General features: G+C 34.6%; 2 protein-coding genes across 3 annotated transcripts; both read right to left on the bottom strand.

The window, feature by feature from the left end:
- Positions 1–499: 499 nt before the first annotated feature.
- On the bottom strand, positions 500–3,604 carry LOC133301032 (glycosyltransferase BC10-like). 2 transcript variants are annotated; one of them, XM_061500628.1, is made up of 3 exons: positions 2,832–3,604; positions 1,365–1,447; positions 500–1,283 (listed from the first exon to the last, which is right to left on the bottom strand). In XM_061500628.1, exons 1-3 carry the CDS (start codon positions 3,333–3,335, stop codon positions 806–808), a joined length of 1,065 nt encoding a protein of 354 aa, XP_061356612.1. In that variant the 5' UTR covers positions 3,336–3,604; the 3' UTR covers positions 500–805. The 2 variants fall into 2 exon arrangements, with proteins under 2 accessions (XP_061356612.1, XP_061356611.1); XM_061500627.1 differs by having other exon boundaries at positions 509–1,447.
- Positions 3,605–7,141: 3,537 nt separating this feature from the next.
- On the bottom strand, positions 7,142–11,321 carry LOC133301028 (protein HEADING DATE 3B-like). Its single transcript, XM_061500622.1, has 5 exons — positions 11,106–11,321; positions 9,895–10,002; positions 9,057–9,799; positions 8,273–8,324; positions 7,142–8,163 (listed from the first exon to the last, which is right to left on the bottom strand). The coding sequence occupies exons 1-5, from the start codon at positions 11,319–11,321 to the stop codon at positions 7,162–7,164; spliced, it is 2,121 nt and encodes a 706-aa protein (XP_061356606.1). The 3' UTR covers positions 7,142–7,161.
- Between the last annotated feature and the right edge of the window lie 9,572 nt (positions 11,322–20,893).

The following is a 20,893-nucleotide window of genomic DNA, read 5'->3' as shown; positions in this document are numbered from 1 at the left end:
TATTTTTAAGATATTTAATGAAGAATATAACGTTTTGGACACTTTCTTTCAATAATCAGGAGCAATCGTTCATATATATATTCCTCTGAAGAAGTTCCTAAGAAGTATTTCACAATTCTAATATATACTCCGTAAATTTGAATCAATAAATATAATGTTGAAAAAGTAGCTTGCAGAAAGAGTTGAAAATTTGAGTTACTTTATAAACTATTCACTTCTCACAACCCAATGTGCCTAGAGTTGACAATGAATCAATAATTGAGTTATCTCACTTCTCACTACTCTCAATGTAAAGTAAGGCAAAATGATTGCTTAATGATATTTTAACCTACAAACAACAGGAAACAAGATTATACTTCTGACATCTGAGTATGCTTCATAGATATGGCCTCTGCATCTTAGTTGCAAGGCAAAATAAGTAACAGGGATGGAGACTAAACTGCCATTTGCAATAACCACAAACCGGATGCCTCAGAATAATATAAGTGTAGGTGATATTGCATCATATAATGTTCAGGAAAAATAACTTGTGCTAGTGGCAAGACATATTCCAAAAAGATAACTACTATATTTATTTAATTAACAAGTAATCCAACAATATATATTAGTCTATATTTTGACTAATACTTCTATAAAATGTGGTTTAGATTCATTGTCCTACACATCTAAACGCAGGAGGAACAACTCAAAATTTCTGCAAAATAGGGAGAATAGAAGAAGATGAATCATGCCTCTAAAATGGAGTTAGCTGATAGCTAACTAACATGCTCTAATCAGCACTCCTTCAAAGATAGCCATGATCTTCTCAAATTCCTAGAGCTTTGGGTGATATATCTAAAAGAGGAGCCAAAGCATTAGGTGCAAATTTTCTTGCAAATAAGAAACAAAGAGAAGTTGGCTGATTATTATAAAGACAAGTCTGGTCTTGCAAAATTTTCTTGAAGAATTCCTCTTTTATGTCGTCCTTCCCAAAGGTAGCCGGGTGAGCACCACCCCTTGACCAGTCCACATAAGTGAGGCTTCTATTTGCCAAAAGATGAGGAGTGCTAATGGTTAACATTGTCTGGAAATAGTGCTCATCAACATAGCATTTGTGTGGTGTGCAGAATTCTTTGAGCTTAGGATAGTAAGTACTGTCTTCAACTATCCTAACAGCAAGTTCTCGATTAATTTCAAACCACTGAGAGCCTTTGCGCCAGTCACTCATGTTGATCTCAGGTGCCATGTTTTCATCATAGCGTCCTCTCCCATAAGGACCAGGTTCATCAAATGAACCCATAAAGCTATACCTTGAACGTGATATGTAACGGTAGACAATGCTGAAGTTCTGGAGAGGAATGCAGGACTCAGATAAGAGGATAAACCATTCATTTGAGATATCAAGCAATGCATTAGCCAGAAGTCTTCTTTCAGCATCACACATAGTCATCATTCCCCACTCTGCCACCTGTAAAGAAGATGCCTAGTTAGAAATTTCTTAAAAGCAGAAAATATTCAACCTGAATTATATTTAATCCCTAAAATTAAGGGATTTGATATCTCTCCTAAAATACAAGGATTTGATTTTGATTAAACTCATGCAAATCAGGATTCTGCACAAACCCGTACAAAAGTCGCATGAAAACTATAATAGATGACCTTTTCTTGAGTTTATGCCAACAAAATTAATATTCAAACAACAGATTAATAGGAGTCCTGCAACTAAGTATCACAACCATGCCACATAAAAGCTGACCCAAGCTTATATATAACACTTAAGATGGTGGTCTAGCCATATACATTAAGGCAAGAAGGTGGTGATGGTCTCATAGCGCATACAAGATGTTTGAATCATCCTGTAGACCCAAGAACAAGCTCTTGAAGCTTCATTCTCCTTCCCCTCCGGCTCTCTCTCTCATACCCAGCAATTCTTGTGTCCTAGTTCTCTAGTCTAATAATTATTATATCATAAATTCTCAACCCCCATCATAATTTGCAAATTAGTCCAATTTCAAAAACATTTATTTTCTTTCCATTAGGCATCAAGAAATTCATAGACCATGAATACTCTCTGCATTCCAATGTCCCCTTCTAGCTGGATGATTTACTAAATAGCCTTTCAAACCGATCCGATCACATAGAAAGCTTATCTTTCTATTCTCACCAACGTCAAGACTCAATGCAGTAATTCCTATAAAAAGATGCTGGCAGACTGAATTTATTAACCAAAACAGTCTTCATGGAATAAAATTTTAATTCATAAAAGAGTTAGAACTACAATTCATAATAAATTGTACATGCATACATCTCTGAAAAATGATACAATACAACAGTCAACAGCTTTTAACACACCTCAAAAAGTGATGGTATATGAAGCTATCTAGACTAGGGGTGATAAAAATTACAACTGATAAAAAATTCCTTCTTTTTAATAGCTACATATCATAAATTTGGGCAGAATCACAAACACAACAGCCACAACATCAAAATGAGAGATGGGTTCTTCCCCCAATTGAAGGTCAACTTACCCATATATGTTTATCCCAGGAAAAAAGACCAATTCTCCACTAGATCTTATATGGACAAAGGACTAGAATATAATCATCATTTGATATGACCTAAAATTAGCACCCATCATGAAACTCCATAACAAATAAGGTGGATAGGTTGAAAGGCAAATAAATAGCTGGCATTGCTAAGCCTCAAAATAAACAATTTTGATGACAGACATGTCAATTGACAGATGACAATCCATACAGATAATGCTACTGTCCCGATGAATACATATAGCACCTAACCACATGAACCATGTTTTAAAAACAAACGTAAATTAAAATAAAGCTCGCTTATACCTGGCTTGGAATCAGTCTCCTATAAAAAACCGATGATGGTGGAAAACTAGCAGTGTAAGATGGCAGTGAATGAACATAGATGGAATAAAGCCTCTCATGCCCTTTAAAGAACTTCTCCCAGAGTGGTGCCAGTGGCAAGGGTCCCTTGGTCAAGAACATGAAGGCAATCTTGGGAACTCTTTTAAAAGGATAACTCTTGATCCTTGGAACAAAAGAAGCACGCCAGAAGAGTTCAGTGTCATTCATCTTATGCATCAAACCTGATGGAGGCCTAATCCAAGTTTCTAAGGTCGCTGGCTGCTCAAAGCAAGGCTTGAAGGTAGACTGTACCAGAGCCATGTTATGAATACCAAAATGCCTAATCATGTACATACTAAGAAACGAAGCACCCAAGCCAATAACCAAAAAGAGCAAGAAGAACTGCAGAAGTCTCAAAGGGAAGGGCCTAGAGGGAGTAGTTCTTATGGAAGCAGGGTCCTTCCCTTCCTCCAACCTAGACTGCATGGTTTTCCCTTTGCTCTCTTCCAATCAAATTTAGGAACTTGGTACTTGTGTGCCTTCACACATGATCAAATCACAAAAACACCTCATATGCATAAAAGAAAAAAAGGTTCACTTTTCAAGGAAAAACCAGATTAAAACAAACGCGTCATACTATTATATCACATGGGGCATCATTCTATTCCACCAAATGGGGTATCATTCCTTATTGGGAGAAAATCAGAACCCATATCAAATAATAGATCAAAACACCAATAAAGCTCGAGATCACATCAAATAACGATGGAAAATCAGCTCCCCATAAAACCAACACTAATCATACCGTTCAAAAACCAGAAAGTTATGAACAAAATCAAAACTTTGCTTTACTGTTTTCTCTGTAAGGATGGAAAAGGCATTGGATGGTGGATTAGAGAGGGAAGAAAAACAGAAAACAAAAAGCAGAGAAGCGTGAGAATCGCATCACCATGTAGCTATATCGTGGTATGGCCAGAAAGCCAGTTTATATACACAGTTCAATCAATAACAAAGAAAGACGTTTGAGGAACAAAGTGATGGATCCCTTCACACTTTTCTTCTCTATTCTTGAATTGCGCCAGATTTCAATGGATGTGGGAATGGTACTGTCCTTTCAAGCTCTCTTTTTTTTTTTTTTTCATTTATCAACTCTCTATAAAATCGTGCTAAGTGGGGTGAATGTTACTTTTATTCTTTTTTCACTTTTTTTCTTTTGGCCTTGTCTGAATCCTCAGATAAAGGAAAGTTGAAACGAACAGTAACATCATAAGTGGTTCTTTGAAGCCTAAAGTTTCATATATTTTTGTCTGTTTTGCTTTTGAGTTTATTAATGTTGTTTGTTATAATGTATTATGTTGGTGTTTTGTTTTGGGTTCGGTTCGGTTCGGCCCATTCTATTGTCATTGGTTTACCCACTTCTATGGTCAATTGTGGTTACACGTGTACTGTTTTCGGCTAGGCCGTTATGTCTATGTAGCTATACTTTTCCACAATCACATGCTCATTGTTGAAAATTCACCACCATAACCATGTTGTATTGTAATGTAATTTTATTAAAAGGCCCTTTTCATTTTTTTGAATCTTCATTTGTATCCAAGTTCTTCATGGATGATGGAGCAGTTTCTAGAGAAAGTAAATTGTTGGAGGGTTAGTGTATGATTTTCTTTTCATTTCTAAGCATTTTTTTTCCCTCCAATCATATTGTTACAACAAGGTATAATAATTCGAAGATGTTACAAGTTAGAATAATTCCAAAACCACCAAACTTTCATGCAACAACTTTTTCAGTCCATTTTGAACCATGACTAGATTTTTCTTTTCCTTTCCTTCAACGTTTTGATGTTGATGATGGCAACGTTCATTTTAAGATTCTTTAGTATATAAACAATGAGAAGATGACATTCATAAATGCTTCAAATCTGCTCTTTGCAAAAGTAGGTTTAAGTGTCTTTAAAAGTTTTTTTCAAAGGAAATTACATTATACTTCATAAGATACCAATAATAGGGTCTACTTTGGGGGCTACCATATGGGACAGAAAAATTTAATATAGAGACCGAAAATTGAAGCATTTTTTTAAGGGAGTTCATTTTAACTATTGCCATCAACGACTTTTAGATAATTATTATTATTAATTGATTTAATTAATATATATTTAATAAATTTTACAAACAACAATAAACTATTTTTTAAGTTTTTTGTTATACAAGTGAGAATAAACACATAACCTAATATAACATATCCAAACTTCTCACCACTAAATGTCTAGACCAATTCTATTTGCTTATTTTTTAAGTTTTTGACAATGATTAGAGGGATTGAATGAATTGGGTGAATGAATTGTTTCAAAATAAAACTCCTAACAAAATTATCAACTTTCAACGTTTAGCTTCATTACTTTTCTTGTGGATATGTGAATGCTTATTCTTGGGAGGTTGCATTCATTGCATTGGTTTCTTTTTTAGGAATCTGAATCCAATATAATTCTAAAAGGAACTATAGGAACTGCAGTTAAAAAAATCTGATGGCTAACATTCAATATCTGTATAACACGTTAATAATTTAATTTAATTTAATCTGATGGATCATGATCTCATTAAACCTGGTTACATCTGCAGATAAACGACTATATCGATCATTAATATTTTATTACACACGAACAAAAAATTAATAGTGGAGATTTTACACAGTTTATCTTAAATTGTAAACGAACATGATCTCATTTTTAATTAATAAGGTCGTTGTCAATTTTTATTGTTGCGTGTTTGAGAAAAATGTTCAGATATCTTCCTATATATTTAAACTTATTAAAACAGGTGTAAGTTAAGCAAATTACGTGTGGGTTAGGTAAAAAATATAGGGAGCTAGCAAATTGCTAACTCATCTCACACCATAGGTTTGGCAAGTCAACTTATTGTCCAAAATTATTTATTTTGGGATACGATAGTATGCTTATTTTTTTGTCATGTTTATTTTATCTAATTCTTTTTAGATTATTAGATTATAATTTCAATTGATTTTCACTATTTCTCGCTTCTTCTATTATTAATTAAGATTATGATCTAATGTTGTTGTGAAAAGTAAATAAAATAAATGGATCTGGATCATCTCATATTAAAAAAAGTATATGACATAGTCATGTGAAAAATCATAATTATATAAAGATAGATCAATAGTAATAAAGGAAGAGAAAAAAATATTAAAATAGATAGTTATAAAATCATAAATGTTGATTCACATTTGTATGGTTGTGATCTTTCCACGTGACTATATTATTTTTTTTCACATAAGAGGATCAATTTTCAAAATAAATATAAAAAAAATAGATATAATATCATATCCCATATTTTTTTACATTAGTTTTTATCATGATAAATTCTTTTTTTCTAATTCAAAATAACTTGGTTTTAGAATCAGTTTTGGAATCACGAGAGTAATATTAAACCTAAAGAGAATATAGCTGAAAATTTTCATGTATTATATAATTTAATAATAATTTGATAAAAAAAAAAATTAGACATCAAACTATCGGGTTTGCCCGACACAATTGGCGGCAGTTACTGTTCAGACAGGCCCAAATCAAAGTCCAAATAGGGACAAAATATATTTATTTGGATACAATTTTTGTTGATCCAATTCTTTTATTTATTTTTTTCACTCTAGGCTAATTTTCAACACCCTTACTCTTAGAAGCACCTGGTCAAAAATAAATAAGATTTTAATATTTTTACAATGAATATCTATATTTACTTTTAAAACGACGTCGCTTTGAGTTGAAAAAAAATTATAATAATAAAGACTATTATAACTTTAAAATAAATTATAATTACAAAAATACCTTGATTTTTGCTAAAAAAAACAACGTCGTTTGAGGCTATATTGACTGCAAAAAAGATGAACCCAATAAATAAACAAACAAATAATAGCGTATGACATTGCCCAAAACGTCTACATTTATTATTACCCTTTACGCTTGTACCATCCATATGTTCATTTAGCTATTTGAAGGATACATTATTTTCTTTCAATATTAACTTATGATTATTACCAATATATTTATATATTAACATATGATTTTTGTTCCATAGATGTAACCTCTTTCTACAAGCCAGAGCTGCCAATATGAGGTGGATGAAGTTTCTGCATTTCCTAAAGTGGTTGGTATATATTACATGTGTATGTGTGTCTATGTATATGAATCCATTCCGGGGTTATATTTATCAGAGAAAAATGGTTATAGATACAGTGTTAAGAGTGTGAGGCTATATTGTCAAATTCGAATATCTTGACTTAATAGACATATTATGAGATAGGCTAGTTACAAAGTTTCCTTTCTTCCTGTATTGACCTGAATATCCGTGCAGCTGATTCAGTTGCTGATTTTGGATTATGAGGCAAAGCCTTGATTACTCTTGGCTGGTTTTCAACATGTGTGTTCCTATCTGCTGATGACCAAAATGTTGGTGACACAGGAAACAAAGGAAGTACATCTCCTTTCACCCTCTTGGATGGACTACTAGCTGTGCTTCTTTGTGATTCTTTATCTTTCATTGATTGATAAGTTGAAATGTTTCTTGACATCACTTGACTCATATTGCTGGACATGTTAGATAAGCTTTGGTACAATATGGCAGAATTGACTTCTCTACATGATTGGTGATTTTCAGGACCATTAGACTGTCCCATTTCCTCAATAGCTGAAGCTGATATAGATGGATGCATGAATGGTGGGCCACATGGTGGTAAGAACTGAGGTAAAGATGAACCAGAAAATATTCCAATCCTTTGTTGAGAACCTGGTGCAAGAGCTGATGCATCTGAAACATCCTTGCTCCCTGGATTGAAGCTCATTGTACCACAAGCACCATATAAGGGTGCCATGAAACCTGAATTTGGAGGGCAATGCCCTATGATTGGCTTATATACAAGGCCTTCAGATGGGGACATGACAGGAACTAACCATTGGTTTCCTGGTGGAGGGTAGACACAGCTTGAGGACTGTTTGGAATTTATATCTGCAGAGGCTAGTGCAAGGTTTCCTAAATGATGGCCATAATTTGAAGGCTGATTAACTTGGCCTTTGCTTATGTTGTTGACACAAGGAAGGGGAATCTTCCCAACTGCATTGTTTTTATCATGCTCAGTAGTTGTGGCCTTCTCAGACTTGCTATCTACTTTAACAACTGAGGATGGTCGTTTACTGACAAAGTCAGATTGTAATTGCTTGGATGCTGCTGATGTTTTGAGTGGTGACTTGTTAAGTATGAGTTTATCTTCAAGCAATAAATGGGGTGACCCGGCAATTAATCTTTGTACCTGCTTTTAAGACATGATGTAGTTACTTCTCATACGACAATGTGAGTGAAAGCAAGGCACTCGTATTTATAAGAACAAACAGTCAATAATATTTCAGTCCGGCAATTACCTTTATCAATCTATGCAACTCAAACACTTGGAGGAGGAAGATTCTCTGTTGACTGAATATAGTAATTAATGTCAGTATCAGGTCCAAGTAGGGAGCAAAATAAAGAAAAAAATAATATGAATAAGTGAAATATATGAGCACTTATTTTGATACTCTTAATTCGCTCAAAACACTTATTTTGATATTGTGAATCGTAAGCCTTCCACTGTTTAGTACTTTCAAACCAAAAAGTATAAGACATGCTATATAATGCATGTGTGTACCAACTAATCCTTGGAGATTCAATCAAACTGCATAAACTTTTGGTCTCAGGATTCATATACTATAAAATTTGGCAATTGACATGTTCTTGCGATATATACATTTTGCAGTTACAGTCATTTAAAATTTACACTTGAGCAGAGACAATGTTTTGATGCATATAACTAGCGTAATATTTCATCCATTAATAATAAATATTTTAAGGAAGTAGGAAAATTAAGCACCAATAATTCATAAACCTAGCAGATAGAGATGACCGACATCAATCTTTTGACATTGTCTGGCTTTGAAGTTTAGTATAGCATCGGGGAACCCATGTGTATCTGTAAGTTGCTACAATTTTATTTTATTTTTATAAAGGGGAACCAAAATTACTATAGATCACATTAAAAACCATGCAATAGAAGTTTCAGAAACTTATAGAGATTATCTGTAAACAATAACAAACTCAGCTTAGTTCAGATGTAAATTTATGAAGTTTAACAAAAAGAGAAAAAGACCAAACATAGACAGATAAACTTACTTGATGATAATAGTTCTTGCTTTCCAAAATTGCTTTTCACCTATAATTTCTAGAACATTGTCAGGGGAAATATCCATACCCAATGTACATTCTGAGCTGGGTTTATTTAAGGCATCAGAATGTTTATATGTATCCTCATCTTTATTCCCATCTCTCTTGCTTAGGAAGCAACTTCTACTAATTTCCAACTCACCAGGACAATTGTGGACATCACTGGTTACTGGCTTCTCCATGCAATGGTCCCTTAAGTTGATTTTGTCCCCAAAAGCTGCATGTTCCTCATGTGTGTGGTCATTGCTACCTTGCAATGTTTTCAACCTATCTTCTGAAATACTTCTAATTTCTTCCTTCAAAGATCTATGTTCTTTCTTCTTTGGTTTAGAATTCCAACCTTGCACCGATGAGATTAATGATGCATCTGTCATATCACTAAAACCATTTAATGAGAGAGGAGACCCTTCCTCTGGCTTCTGACTTATCTCACTCACTTCTGTATGCTCTTCCATCTGGTTCTTCCCATGTTCTTCTACTGACTTCAGTTCCATGGCTCCAGGTGAATTCACCATCTTTCTAAATGAATTTAGACTTTTAAGTGAACAGCTCAAAGCAAGTTTGTCCTCATCTTTGTCATTTTGGATGATGCTACAGCATGAAATTTTCCCATTGGCAGAACCAGAATTTATAGAAGCATCTTCACCATCAAGTGTTTTCAGAGAATTCTTACTACTGATGAAATTATTTTGCTGAAAGAAATTGCATTTACCAGTAAATGACAATGAACATCAGAAGTTTATTTTTGGTAATTTGTAAGTTTCATAGGTTCTTACTCATGACTCACCATCAATTTCGTTAAGTTAATCTTTCTGGAACTATAGGCTTGAATCTTCTCAGCCAGAATAGAAGGTGCAGTGGAGGTGCAGAATTGGATGCTTTGACTGCTATTGACCTGCAGCATAGTATAGACATCATAATTAAACTGGCTATAAAAGGTGAACAGAAAAAACTAATGGTAAAGATATGTCAATATGTATTGCATGTGTGTTTATGCATGTATGCTGCTCAGTACTTCATGCTTCCCTCTGAAGAAATGGGGAAAACAAAAAGAAGAGAGAGAGAAAATCAGAACTACTTGTGCCACTCCCCCTCTCCCACAAGAAAAAGAGTGATATTTATTGTTCAAAGATAAGGAAACATAAAAGGAAGGAGAGGAAACAGACAAATATTTGAAAATAAGAGAATAAGGAAAGAAAAGTGATTAAAAGAAAAGAGATAGATGAAGTAATTCATCATTGCTGGCACAGTTGTGTGTTCCATTTCAATATATCATTTAAGGCTTAAAATATTTTTTTATTATTACTATTATTTAAATTAAGGGGACGAACTGGAGCAGTGGTAAAACTGTTCTTTCATTACTGAAAGATCATGGGAGTGATTTTTTTTCTTTTTTTTACTATTTCTTGAATTATGTTCGAAAATTCAAGTATATTCTTATAGGTTTTGCTATACAATATGTGTAAAAAAAAATTATTTTCTTCTGGTGACAGTTTCAAGTAGTATTATGATTTCATGCAACTTAATACCTTCTTCCTTACTTGTATCAAAAGTCTATACTTGAGATATTTAAAATCATTAATAGCCTCACCCAACAGCTTAAGCTTTTGGGTTGATTTGATTCTTTACATGGTATCAGAGCCTCGGTGTACCGGGTTCAATCCTCACTGCTCCTCACTTTCTTTCAAGTGGAATTTCTTTCAAGTGGAGTTTCTTTCTTCGCACGGGTAGGTGGGCCTGTGCATTATCCACCCTTCAAGTCCAGTGTGGACTCTCGTGTGAGGGAGCGTGTTAAGATATATAAAATCATTAATATAGCCTCACCCGACCGCTTAAGCTTTTGGGCTGATTTGGTTCCTTGTACTCTCTTTAGCTTGTGAAAGGGATAAAGATAGGTAAAACATAGTGAGTTCCATTCCATCATTGAAAATAGGGAAAAGATAAGAAGATACAGGAAATGATTACAGGTAAAAGTTTAAGGAACGTTAATTGACTCACGTGGCTAGATATTGAAGGAACTGTGTAGTTTCTGAGCGGGGAAGGAAACAAGGATGCTGATCCTGAGGCAAAACTTTGAGAAGGGATGCTGAATTGTTCATAGAGAGCCATCTTATTCCTTGGGGGTGCTTTTGGTCCTCCTTTTTCTGCATCTTTAACATGCAACCTAGGAAACATTGGGCTAATCTCCTTGCCCTCATCAATTTCCCCCTTCATCCTAGTCCTCCTTCTACACTCTATCCACTATAAGAACCTCATATCTCTGCCAAAGTTACAAAATATAGTTTTTCATTCCTTTAATAGAAAATTGCCAATCGAGTGTGTGTTTTTTCAGCTAGGCAAAACCACTTCAGGAGTATGAGAAACTCAAATTTTCAAGATAGAAACAAAGTTCTGTTTGGCAAATTTAGCCAGGAAAAAAAAAGATTCCAACCATATTAAAATAAATCAATTAATCCACAAGCAATTCATGGTGTAACTTTTATGAAAAAAAAAAAGTTTAACCCGCTTCAAAGAAACAGCTTTTCTGATGGTGCATTATAAACAAGGAGGAGGAGCACATGAGAAATGAGAGGTAAAACACAAATTCAGAGGCACCCACTTCTCAAAAATTGAACTTTTTAGCTGAAAACCAGAAACAGCCAAACAAAAAAGCACATGAATTTTACTTAGAAAAGCACAAGAGTTCCAAATGAAAGTTAAGTTGTGAATGAGAAGCATGGAGGCTCATCAAAGAACATGACAAGGAAGCAAAACTGAAGCAAAAGTTTGAAGGAAGATAGATTGAGTAGGAACACAACACAAGGCAACCTTGAAACCACAAGGGCACTACCAACAACAACAAAATGAAAAAAATAAAATAAGTGAGAGCAAAACTTGGAGGGCAGGGTACTATAGTAGGGACCAGCTATTGTGAAATACCCTAATGTTTCTTCAAAGAGATTGTGAGTGACCCTATAAAGTTGAATTGATATAAACTCTTGAAAGAGAAGGAACCAAAGACTATAAGAAGAGGGGAGAGTAAAATGGCATGTATTGTTCAAAGTGGATGATTGGAGAAAGAGACAGTGACCGGGTCTCTCTTTTATGCAATGCAGTGTGTGTTATAGCTTTGGCGAAGGGCAAGGCAAAACCAAAGGTGTTAAGTGCATGTTTTACCGCACGTTGCATTTGGCCAATCTTTCACGAAAAATCCGTTAAAATCCTTGTCCTCGTATTTTAGGAATTAAGGTGGTTTGTTTTTTTTAACACAAGTTTGTCACTCACTACCACCTCGTACGGTGCGTGCATGTTACCTTCCAATTGTATTAGTGTTGCAATGTGCGGTTTTTCACAGTCGCTAGTTGTTCGCGTGGGATTAAAACTATGTCTCCTCAAACATGACACTAGTTCAACACCCTTATGGGAAAGAAATTAAGATTTTGTGGTTGATTTTGTTTAAACTTTTTTTACTAACACGTGATTAATTTGGCTTAAATATGCAGTTTTTTTAGGGAGGAGGTAAAGGGATATTTGGTGTGAATCACGTGAAGTTTTTTGTGCTTTGGTGGCACACACTTGACACTCCTAAGATATTTAAAATTTCTTATTTCTTCTTCTTTTCTTTTTTTTTTTTAAATAAAATAATTCTTATTTATTATAAGAAGGGAAAAGTGTTTGTCGTTTTAAATGACATAAGGTTATGTCATTTTAAGAGAGAGACAGATATATAAAAAAAATTGTTTAAATTTTAAATTAAAAAAAAATCACTCACTTTCTCTCTCCCATGATTTCTATTTTTCTGTGTCTATCTCTCTCCTAAAATGACATAACTTGTATCATTTAAAATGACAAACACCAAACTTTTATAAGAATATATACATCATAAATATTAAATGCATACTTTTTAAATATTTTTTATTATTTAGTAAAATATCCATTATAAAAATAAGTCCAAATTAATTATTAACATTGACATAAAATTTTACTTAATAATAAAAATATTAAATAAAAAGTATCACAAGTTGTGTTACTAACATTTTTCTAATAACAGTATTCTGATTATCAAAATAATAATAATGATAATAATAATAATAATAATAATAATAATAACAGCATTCTCATACATCATGATTTTAATATTATTTAGCATTAAAAATTGTCAAACACAATTGACTAAAATTAAAAACAACAATAATCTCGATACATAACATAGTTACTAAATCGAGTTTTATGCAAACATATTTTATCTATTTTAAATAAGGGAAAAGTGTTTATCATTTTAAATGACATAAAGTTATGTCATTTTAAGAGAGAGATAGACACAGAATAAAATTTTTTATTTAAATTTTAAATTAAAAAAAATCATCCACTTTTTCTCTCCCATGATTTTCATTTTCTGTGTCTATCTCTCTCCTAAAATGACATAACTTATGTTATTTAAATTGAAAAACACTAAGCCCTTTAAATAAAGAGTAAAATAAATTACCAAAAAAAAAAGAGAGAATAAAATAGTGTGAGGATAAGCACGGTGGAACTGGAAAAAAAAAAAGCACACCATTTGAACCTTTTTCAAATTTTTTTTTGCTTAAAAAATTCAATAAAAACCTTGGGACTTAACTAGAAGACCGGCCCAAAAAATGAGTTTAATTTGGACTTTTAGGGTCCATACAGCCCATTTAATTTGGGCCATAAAAATAGAGCAAGTGTTTCCATTTGGGCTTTCTGGTCCAATCACAATGACCCACCTTGGATCCTAGATTGGGCTTTTCTTTGGGAAATGAGGCATATCCCTCGAAGCATGCAACTGTATGTCCCAATCATGAGGCGAGGGCGAGTAACACTCAAGCATTCACTTTTGAAGAACGCGAATAATATAAAATGGATTTGGATTTTCTCATATGAAAAAATGGTCAATGTAAGAGGATCCAAATTTGCATAAATAGAACGTAATCAATCTGAAATAAGTGAAATAAAATTTGTGGAACCTGCTTTATGTTTTCCTTTTTCCTTTTTCATACTTTATTATCTCTTTGGTGGTTTCAGGATATTCAAATTATTTTTACCAAAAAAGAAGAAAAAAAGGGCACATTATAGATTGGTTATATATGCCACCAACATTGTAGGAAATGTAATGCTTTGTCCATTGTTCAAGCTGATATAAACAAAGCAATCCATAGAATCGATAATGGTATCCCTCGATATTAGGGGAGTGACAACTTGAATTAATGCATATTTATACTAAGAAAACAAATATTTTATGGGGAGCTATGAAGCACCGACACTTCAAAAATCCTAACGTGTCGTGTTGGACACTTCCTGACACTCGGACACTCCCCGACACTCCAACACGCGTTATAAAAATTCAAAAAAAAAGATTTAAAGATTGTGTTGCGTTAAATTTTTAGTTCAAACTATTAGATTTGTTGGATTACGATTACTATTTTATTGAGTTTAATATAAATATTTGAGATATCTTATATTTCTTTGCAAAATTTATGAATATTATAAGTTTAGATTCATTTTTTTGTTAAATTATTGAATATTAAATATAATATACACTACATAAATTAAAAATATTATTTAATATTAAAACGTGTCCTAACGTGTCGAAATCTAACATTTTTTAGAATTAACATGTTGGAGTGTCGTATTATATCGTGTCACGTGTCCCGTATCGGTGTCGGTGCTACATGGGAACTACCTGAAGCGAGCATCAAAATTTTAATACATATAGCATGCTTGGCATGTGGCTTGTGTGCTGTTGTGCATCGGTGTAGCAAACTTCAATTAGAGAAGAATGATGAATGAAATAATAGTAATGGTAATTAACAATGATCAATAATTTCCACAACTAGAAACAAATAAAAAGGAAAAAAAGAAATATAAGATGATTGTGTGGGCCTGGTGTTATGTGCACGTGGGGGTCAACATCAAATCATTACCCTTGAACTTTGGCAATATCGGCAAAGCCAGCTTTGGAAGTTATAGGACAAAACTACGAGTTCTAGAAAATGTAAGAGAAAATGATGGTTTATTGTGAATGTGATAATACCCCCATTAGAGTTTATTTTATGGAAAAAAATATGCATTATTTATAGAAGAATATAAAATTGTGTCATTTTAAATGAAAAAAATATATAAATCATAAGGGACAGATAATGGACACAAAAAATAAAGATGTGAATATCACCTCTTGACGAGAGTGAAATAATACAAGTTATGTCATTTAAAAGGACAAAACATTTTTCTCTTATTTTATTTGGTTGTTGATTTAAAGCCATTGAATGTGACTAACCCATTGAAAGCCCACGATGCCATAAAAGAGAGGGGAATTCTTTCTTGGATTATGACAAGTCATGGTTTATGTAAATTCCATTTTGTCAACAAACCTATTCCTATCTGATCTTTAGCCGACATGTTTCATTTTCATTTATGCACCAAGATTGAGCTTAGTAATGTTTAGCACATCATGCATGGAATCAAAGAGATATGGAGGAGCTGGCAATGGGCACCACATTGTTGTTTATTTGTTGATAATTTTTCAACAGTTTGAGAATAATGAAGGCTGCTTCTAAATTGGGCCATTATTGAGGTTATGGGTTTACATGGATATATAGGTAAAAGCCTTTTATCCTTATGGTCCATACTCCATAGGCTACTGCATGCATGCCGACACCTCTCTTTTGTTCTTCTTCTAGTTACTTGTCTTTTTTCAATTACTTTCTCAAGATGAATTGAATTGAAATAAATAAATATATATATATATATATATATATATATATATATAAGAGATAATTTTTATAGTGTGAATCTTATATATTTTAAAATTAAATAAAATTTCCAATCTATATATTATTACTATTAGATGTAATTAATCATTGTGTATCAAACCAAATATTATTATTGGATGCAATTAATTGATCAATTAGTTAAAAGGAACATTTTTCAATTTTGAAATTTGAATTCGTGTAATGTTGGAATTATTTGAATTTATTTAATCAATTTATTTTTCTTAAAGGTCAAATGCAAAAAAATATACGAGGGAAGTAGCTTTTATTATAAGTTGACCTTTTTAGAGGAAAAAATGGGTAGGAATTTTTTTTTTTTTGATACAAGTGAAAATTTTGAACACATCACCTAATACAATATACCTAAATCCTTTGCCATTGGACCAATCCTAATGGCTTGAAAAATGGTTAGGATGATAACATGTTGCATGAAACTTAAATATATAAACCTTTCTTAATGTAATATATTTGATTAGATTAGATATTTCATATTAAATTAGAGTACTCACTCACCTATTCTCTATTTATCTGCTTAATTAAATATCAAATTTTAATGAATGTAATTCTATAAAAGAAGGATTATACTTAAAATTTCTTTTCTCTTACAATCTATTACAACCATTTTTATGGTTGATTGATGAAAATTATATCAATGACTCTCAATTAATATCATTTGTAACCAATGATTTAATTTTGATACAACAAAAAAAAATCATTGAAATGATTATATGAAAGGAACGCGGATCCTTATTGGAATTTCAGGGAGAAGAACAAGGAGAACAATCGTGAACAGAGAGAAAAAATATGGTATAAGGAATCTGTATATTCAAGTCCGTTCCAAAATGACCCAATTGGGGCTTTTAAGCCACGAGTCCTACCTCCAAGACTGAGTTTGTTACAAAATGACACATATGCGAAACTACTTAACAGCTCATCAAGAGCATTCACAACATAACAGCGATTTCAATACACGTAACAGAAAGCAATTAAAAATAATTCTCCTAACAGTCAATTACTCCTATCAGACAATTACTCCTATCAATGAGTTATTCCTTTCTGGGCCTAAGACATGGAAAGATTACACAATGTAATCTTTGGCCCAAGAGGGAGCCCCAGCCCTCCTCTTCAATTTATGAGTCTCCACCGTATCATTACTCCCATCTGCAACAGAAACCTTGTCCTCAAGGTTGATTTTGGGAAGGGAAAATTCTGGATAAAACAGAATTATATCATCTTCGAACTCCCATGTAGCATCTTCAGGGAGGGCATTGGTCCACTGAATCAACCATTGGCGACGATTTCCCTGAGCTCCCTGAATCATTCTAGTCATCACAGCAGTCAGTGGTACTTGGACGAGATGATTTGCTTTAGTAACAGCAGGCAATGGTACAGGGGTAATAGAACCATCCCCTCTGAATGGTTTAAGCACAGACACATGGAAAGAAGGATGAATTCGACAATCTTCAGGCAATCCCAATTGATAAGCCACAGGACTCAGTACACGTACAATAGGATAAGGACCAAAATACCTCTTAGACAGTTTCTGGCACTTCCTATGTGCTAAGGTGATCTGCCTATAAGGCTGCAGTTTAATGAGCACCAAATCCCCAACTGCAAATGTGAGATCCTTTCTATGTTTGTCAGCCTGAACCTTCATTCGATTCTGATCCGCCTGTAAGTGATCTTTAAGAAACTTCAGCAAAGAATCACGATGGTGCAGTGTGGTATCAACTGCCTCCTCTCTAACCGACCCCTTAACATAAGAAGGAATCATGACAGGGATCTTACCATAGAGTGCTTGAAAGGGTGTCATGCCAATCGAAGAGTGGACAACAGTGTTGTAGTGGTATTCTGCCCAACCTAGGTACACAGCCCATTTATGGTTCTCATCATGGCAGTAAGCACGAAGATATTGCTCCAAGTATCGGTTTGTGACTTCAGATTGTCCATCTGTTTGTGGATGATAAGAGGTACTGGTTCTAAGGCTTGTCCCACTATGCTTGAAGAGTTGAGACCAGAAATGACTCAGAAAAGTAGAATCTCTATCTGATACAATGGTTTTTGGAAAACCATGTAACTTAACTACCATATCACAGAACAGAGCAGCAACCTTGGAAGCAGTGTAGGGAGTAGCCAAGGCCCTAAAATGGGCAAATTTTGTCAAGCGATCAACCACAACCAGTATAACATTGAATCCCTTAGATAGGGGTAACCCAGTGATGAAAGCCATGCTCAAATCTTCGAACACTTCAGTTGGAATAGGCAAAGGGTGAAGCAAACCCAAGGGAGGAGAAGTAGTATGTTTAACCATTTGACAAATGGAGCACTGCTGGACCAACTTCTGGACATCTACTCTCATACCCTTCCAAAAGAAAGAAGCAGAAATTCTTAAAAGGGTCCGAGTAATACCTGCATGTCCTCCAATCAACGAGGAGTGGGCTTCATTCATGACAACATCCTTCAAGGCAGAAGTACTCCCAAGCAAGAATCGATTTTTATGGAACAGAATTCCATCTTTCTCAGTAATCTCAGGACTCAACAGCTCCTTATTTGCCAATTTTAAGTGAATGTCCAATAACTCAGGATCAGATTTGTTCTCTGCATGAATCTGATCAATTAATGAGAATTTGACTTCAGACAGCAAGGATAAATTGAAACCTGATTGCTCCTCCTCAAAGCATCTGGATAAAGAATCAGCAGCCACATTGCTAATTCCAGGCTTATACTCTATACTGAAGTCATACCCCATCAATTTACATGCATACTTCTGTTGCTCAACAGTTTGGACTGTTTGAGTAAGCAATTCTTTCAAGCTCCGATGATCTGTTCGAATGATGAATCGTGAACCCAACAAGTAATGCCTCCACTTCTTCACTGCTTCAGTCAAAGCATATAATTCTCTAACATAAGTTGAAGCCACTCGCATCCTTGGTCCAAGCTTCTTGCTAAAAAAAGCTATAGGATGATTATGTTGGTGAAGGACAGCCCCTATCCCCAAGGCTGATGCATCAGTTTCCACCACGAATGGGGAGGAAAAATCAGGGAGAGTCAAGACAGGGGTCTTGGTCATAGCATCCTTCAAAGCCTCAAAAGCTTGAGAAGCTTCTTCTGACCAACAAAATGAGTCCTTCTTCAGCATGTCAGTCAGGGCAGAGGCAATGGCTGCATACTGTCTAATAAACCTGCGGTAATAACCTGTAAGACCAATAAAACCTCTTAATTGCTTTATTGTCTTCGGTTGTGGCCATTGTTGCATTGCTGCAATTTTTCTAGGATCAGCCTTCACACCAAAACCTAAGACCAAATGCCCCAAGTACTCCACCTCAGCCAATGCAAAGGAACACTTACTAAGCTTCACCATGAACATATTTTCCTGCAAGCAACTCAAGGTCAGCATAAGATGAGTATAATGATCCTCAACGGTACCACTGTAAATTAGTATATCATCAAAGAAGACAATGATGAACTTGCGAAGATATGGCCTGAACATGTGGTTCATTGCTGCCTGGAATGTTGAAGGAGCATTGGTTAAGCCAAAAGGCATCACCAAGAACTCATAATGGCCTTCGTGAGTTCTAAATGCCGTCTTTGGAGTATCTTCCGGAATCAACAAGATTTGGTGATAACCACTCCTCAAATCTAGCTTGGTAAAAATATTTGCTCCCCTAAGCTCATCCAGCAGCTCATCTATTGTTGGGATAGGGAAACGGTCCTTAACTGTAATGTTGTTCAAGGCTCTATAGTCAATGCACATCCTCCAAGAGTTGTCATGTTTCCTAACAAGCAATACTGGAGAAGAAAAAGGACTTCTACTTTCCTTGATAAATCCAGTTGCCAACAACTCAGAGACTTGTTTCTCGATTTCCCCTTTTTGATGGTGTGTATACCTATAAGGCCGCACATTGACTGGTCGAGCCCCTTCCACCAAATGAATGGCATGATCACAACTTCTAGAAGGTGGCAAGCCATGTGGAAGCTGAAATACAGATTGAAACTGCACCAGAATTTTCCAAACAGCATTGGGAATTTTGTGCTTCAGTTCTACTAACTCAGGTAGAATTTCAGGCTCCTTGTGAGTTATCTCCCCATCCAATCGCAAGCATTGTTGATCAGAATTGACCACTTCTCTAATAGCTTCACCATGTAAAATCACTTTGCCTGTGCTGGACATAAACTCCATGGACAGGTCAGAATAATCATGAAGAACTCTGCCCAAATGACTCAACCAAGAAATTCCCAATATGATTTCAAAACCAGTCAGTTCAATAATCCATAAATCCACCGAAAATGCATAACCTTGAATTTCTAATGAAACAGCTAAGCATTTCCTGTCACAAATCAAGAACTCCCCATCACCAAGAAAAACCCGCATTCTAGGCACTTTAACAGTTGACAATCCCACAGCCTCAACCAGATGTTTTTGGATAAAATTATGGGAACTACTTGAATCAACCAGAATAGAAATCTCCTTGCCTTTAAACTTCACCCTAAACTGAAGTGCCCGAGGGTTGGTTTCCCCTTTCAAAGAATGTAAAGCAGCTTCATGAGGTACCTCAGTGATACCTTCAGGTTGCCACAAAATTTGTTCCTCCACCTCTTCAGGAAATTCATCAAAATCCCCTATCAGTAAGAAGAGCTTCGATTGGCACTTATGACGAGGATTCCATTTTTCATCGCAAGTGTAACACAACCCCAACTCTCTCTTCTTGCGAAGGTCTTCATGACTAAACTTCTTGTAAGGAACATTAGAAGGTAGGGAAGGCAACACAAGTTTCAAATTAGGTACAATAGTGGACAATGGCTTAGGTTTTTCCACTGTATAAGAATTCTTAACAAAACTCTTCTTAATCCCTGGCGAAGAAAAGGATGACCGCAGCTCCACAAAATGTGCATCATACGTGATAGCTAACTGTATAGCTTGATGGAGGGACGTTGGGGAATGGAGTTGAATGGCTCTTCGAAGATCAGGTAATAATCCTGAAACAAAGAAGCTCATAAGCACAACATCAGAAAACTCCG

This window comes from Gastrolobium bilobum, unplaced genomic scaffold, assembly GCF_033153095.1.
Source record: "Gastrolobium bilobum isolate Gb01-03AN ecotype WA unplaced genomic scaffold, APGP_CSIRO_Gbil_v1 utg6170, whole genome shotgun sequence".
NCBI classification, from domain to species: Eukaryota; Viridiplantae; Streptophyta; class Magnoliopsida; order Fabales; family Fabaceae; genus Gastrolobium; species Gastrolobium bilobum.
The sequence above is the reverse complement of the archived record's forward strand: the minus strand, read 5'-3'. Positions and strand labels throughout refer to the sequence as shown.

What these genes read in the sequence shown, in the direction of transcription:
- LOC133301032 (XM_061500627.1), bottom strand. Translation starts at nt 3,335, where the DNA reads ATGCAGTCTAGGTTGGAGGAAGGGAAGGACCCTGCTTCCATAAGAACT. An exon ending in GGAGACTGATTCCAAGCCAG is followed by an intron (nt 1,448 to 2,831) that starts GTATAAGCGAGC and finishes TCTTCTTTACAG; the next exon opens with GTGGCAGAGTGGGGAATGAT.
- LOC133301028 (XM_061500622.1), bottom strand. Translation starts at nt 11,321, where the DNA reads ATGAAGGGGGAAATTGATGAGGGCAAGGAGATTAGCCCAATGTTTCCT. An exon ending in TTCCTTCAATATCTAGCCAC is followed by an intron (nt 10,003 to 11,105) that starts GTGAGTCAATTA and finishes ACTATGCTGCAG; the next exon opens with GTCAATAGCAGTCAAAGCAT. An exon ending in GCAAGAACTATTATCATCAA is followed by an intron (nt 8,325 to 9,056) that starts GTAAGTTTATCT and finishes TACTATATTCAG; the next exon opens with TCAACAGAGAATCTTCCTCC.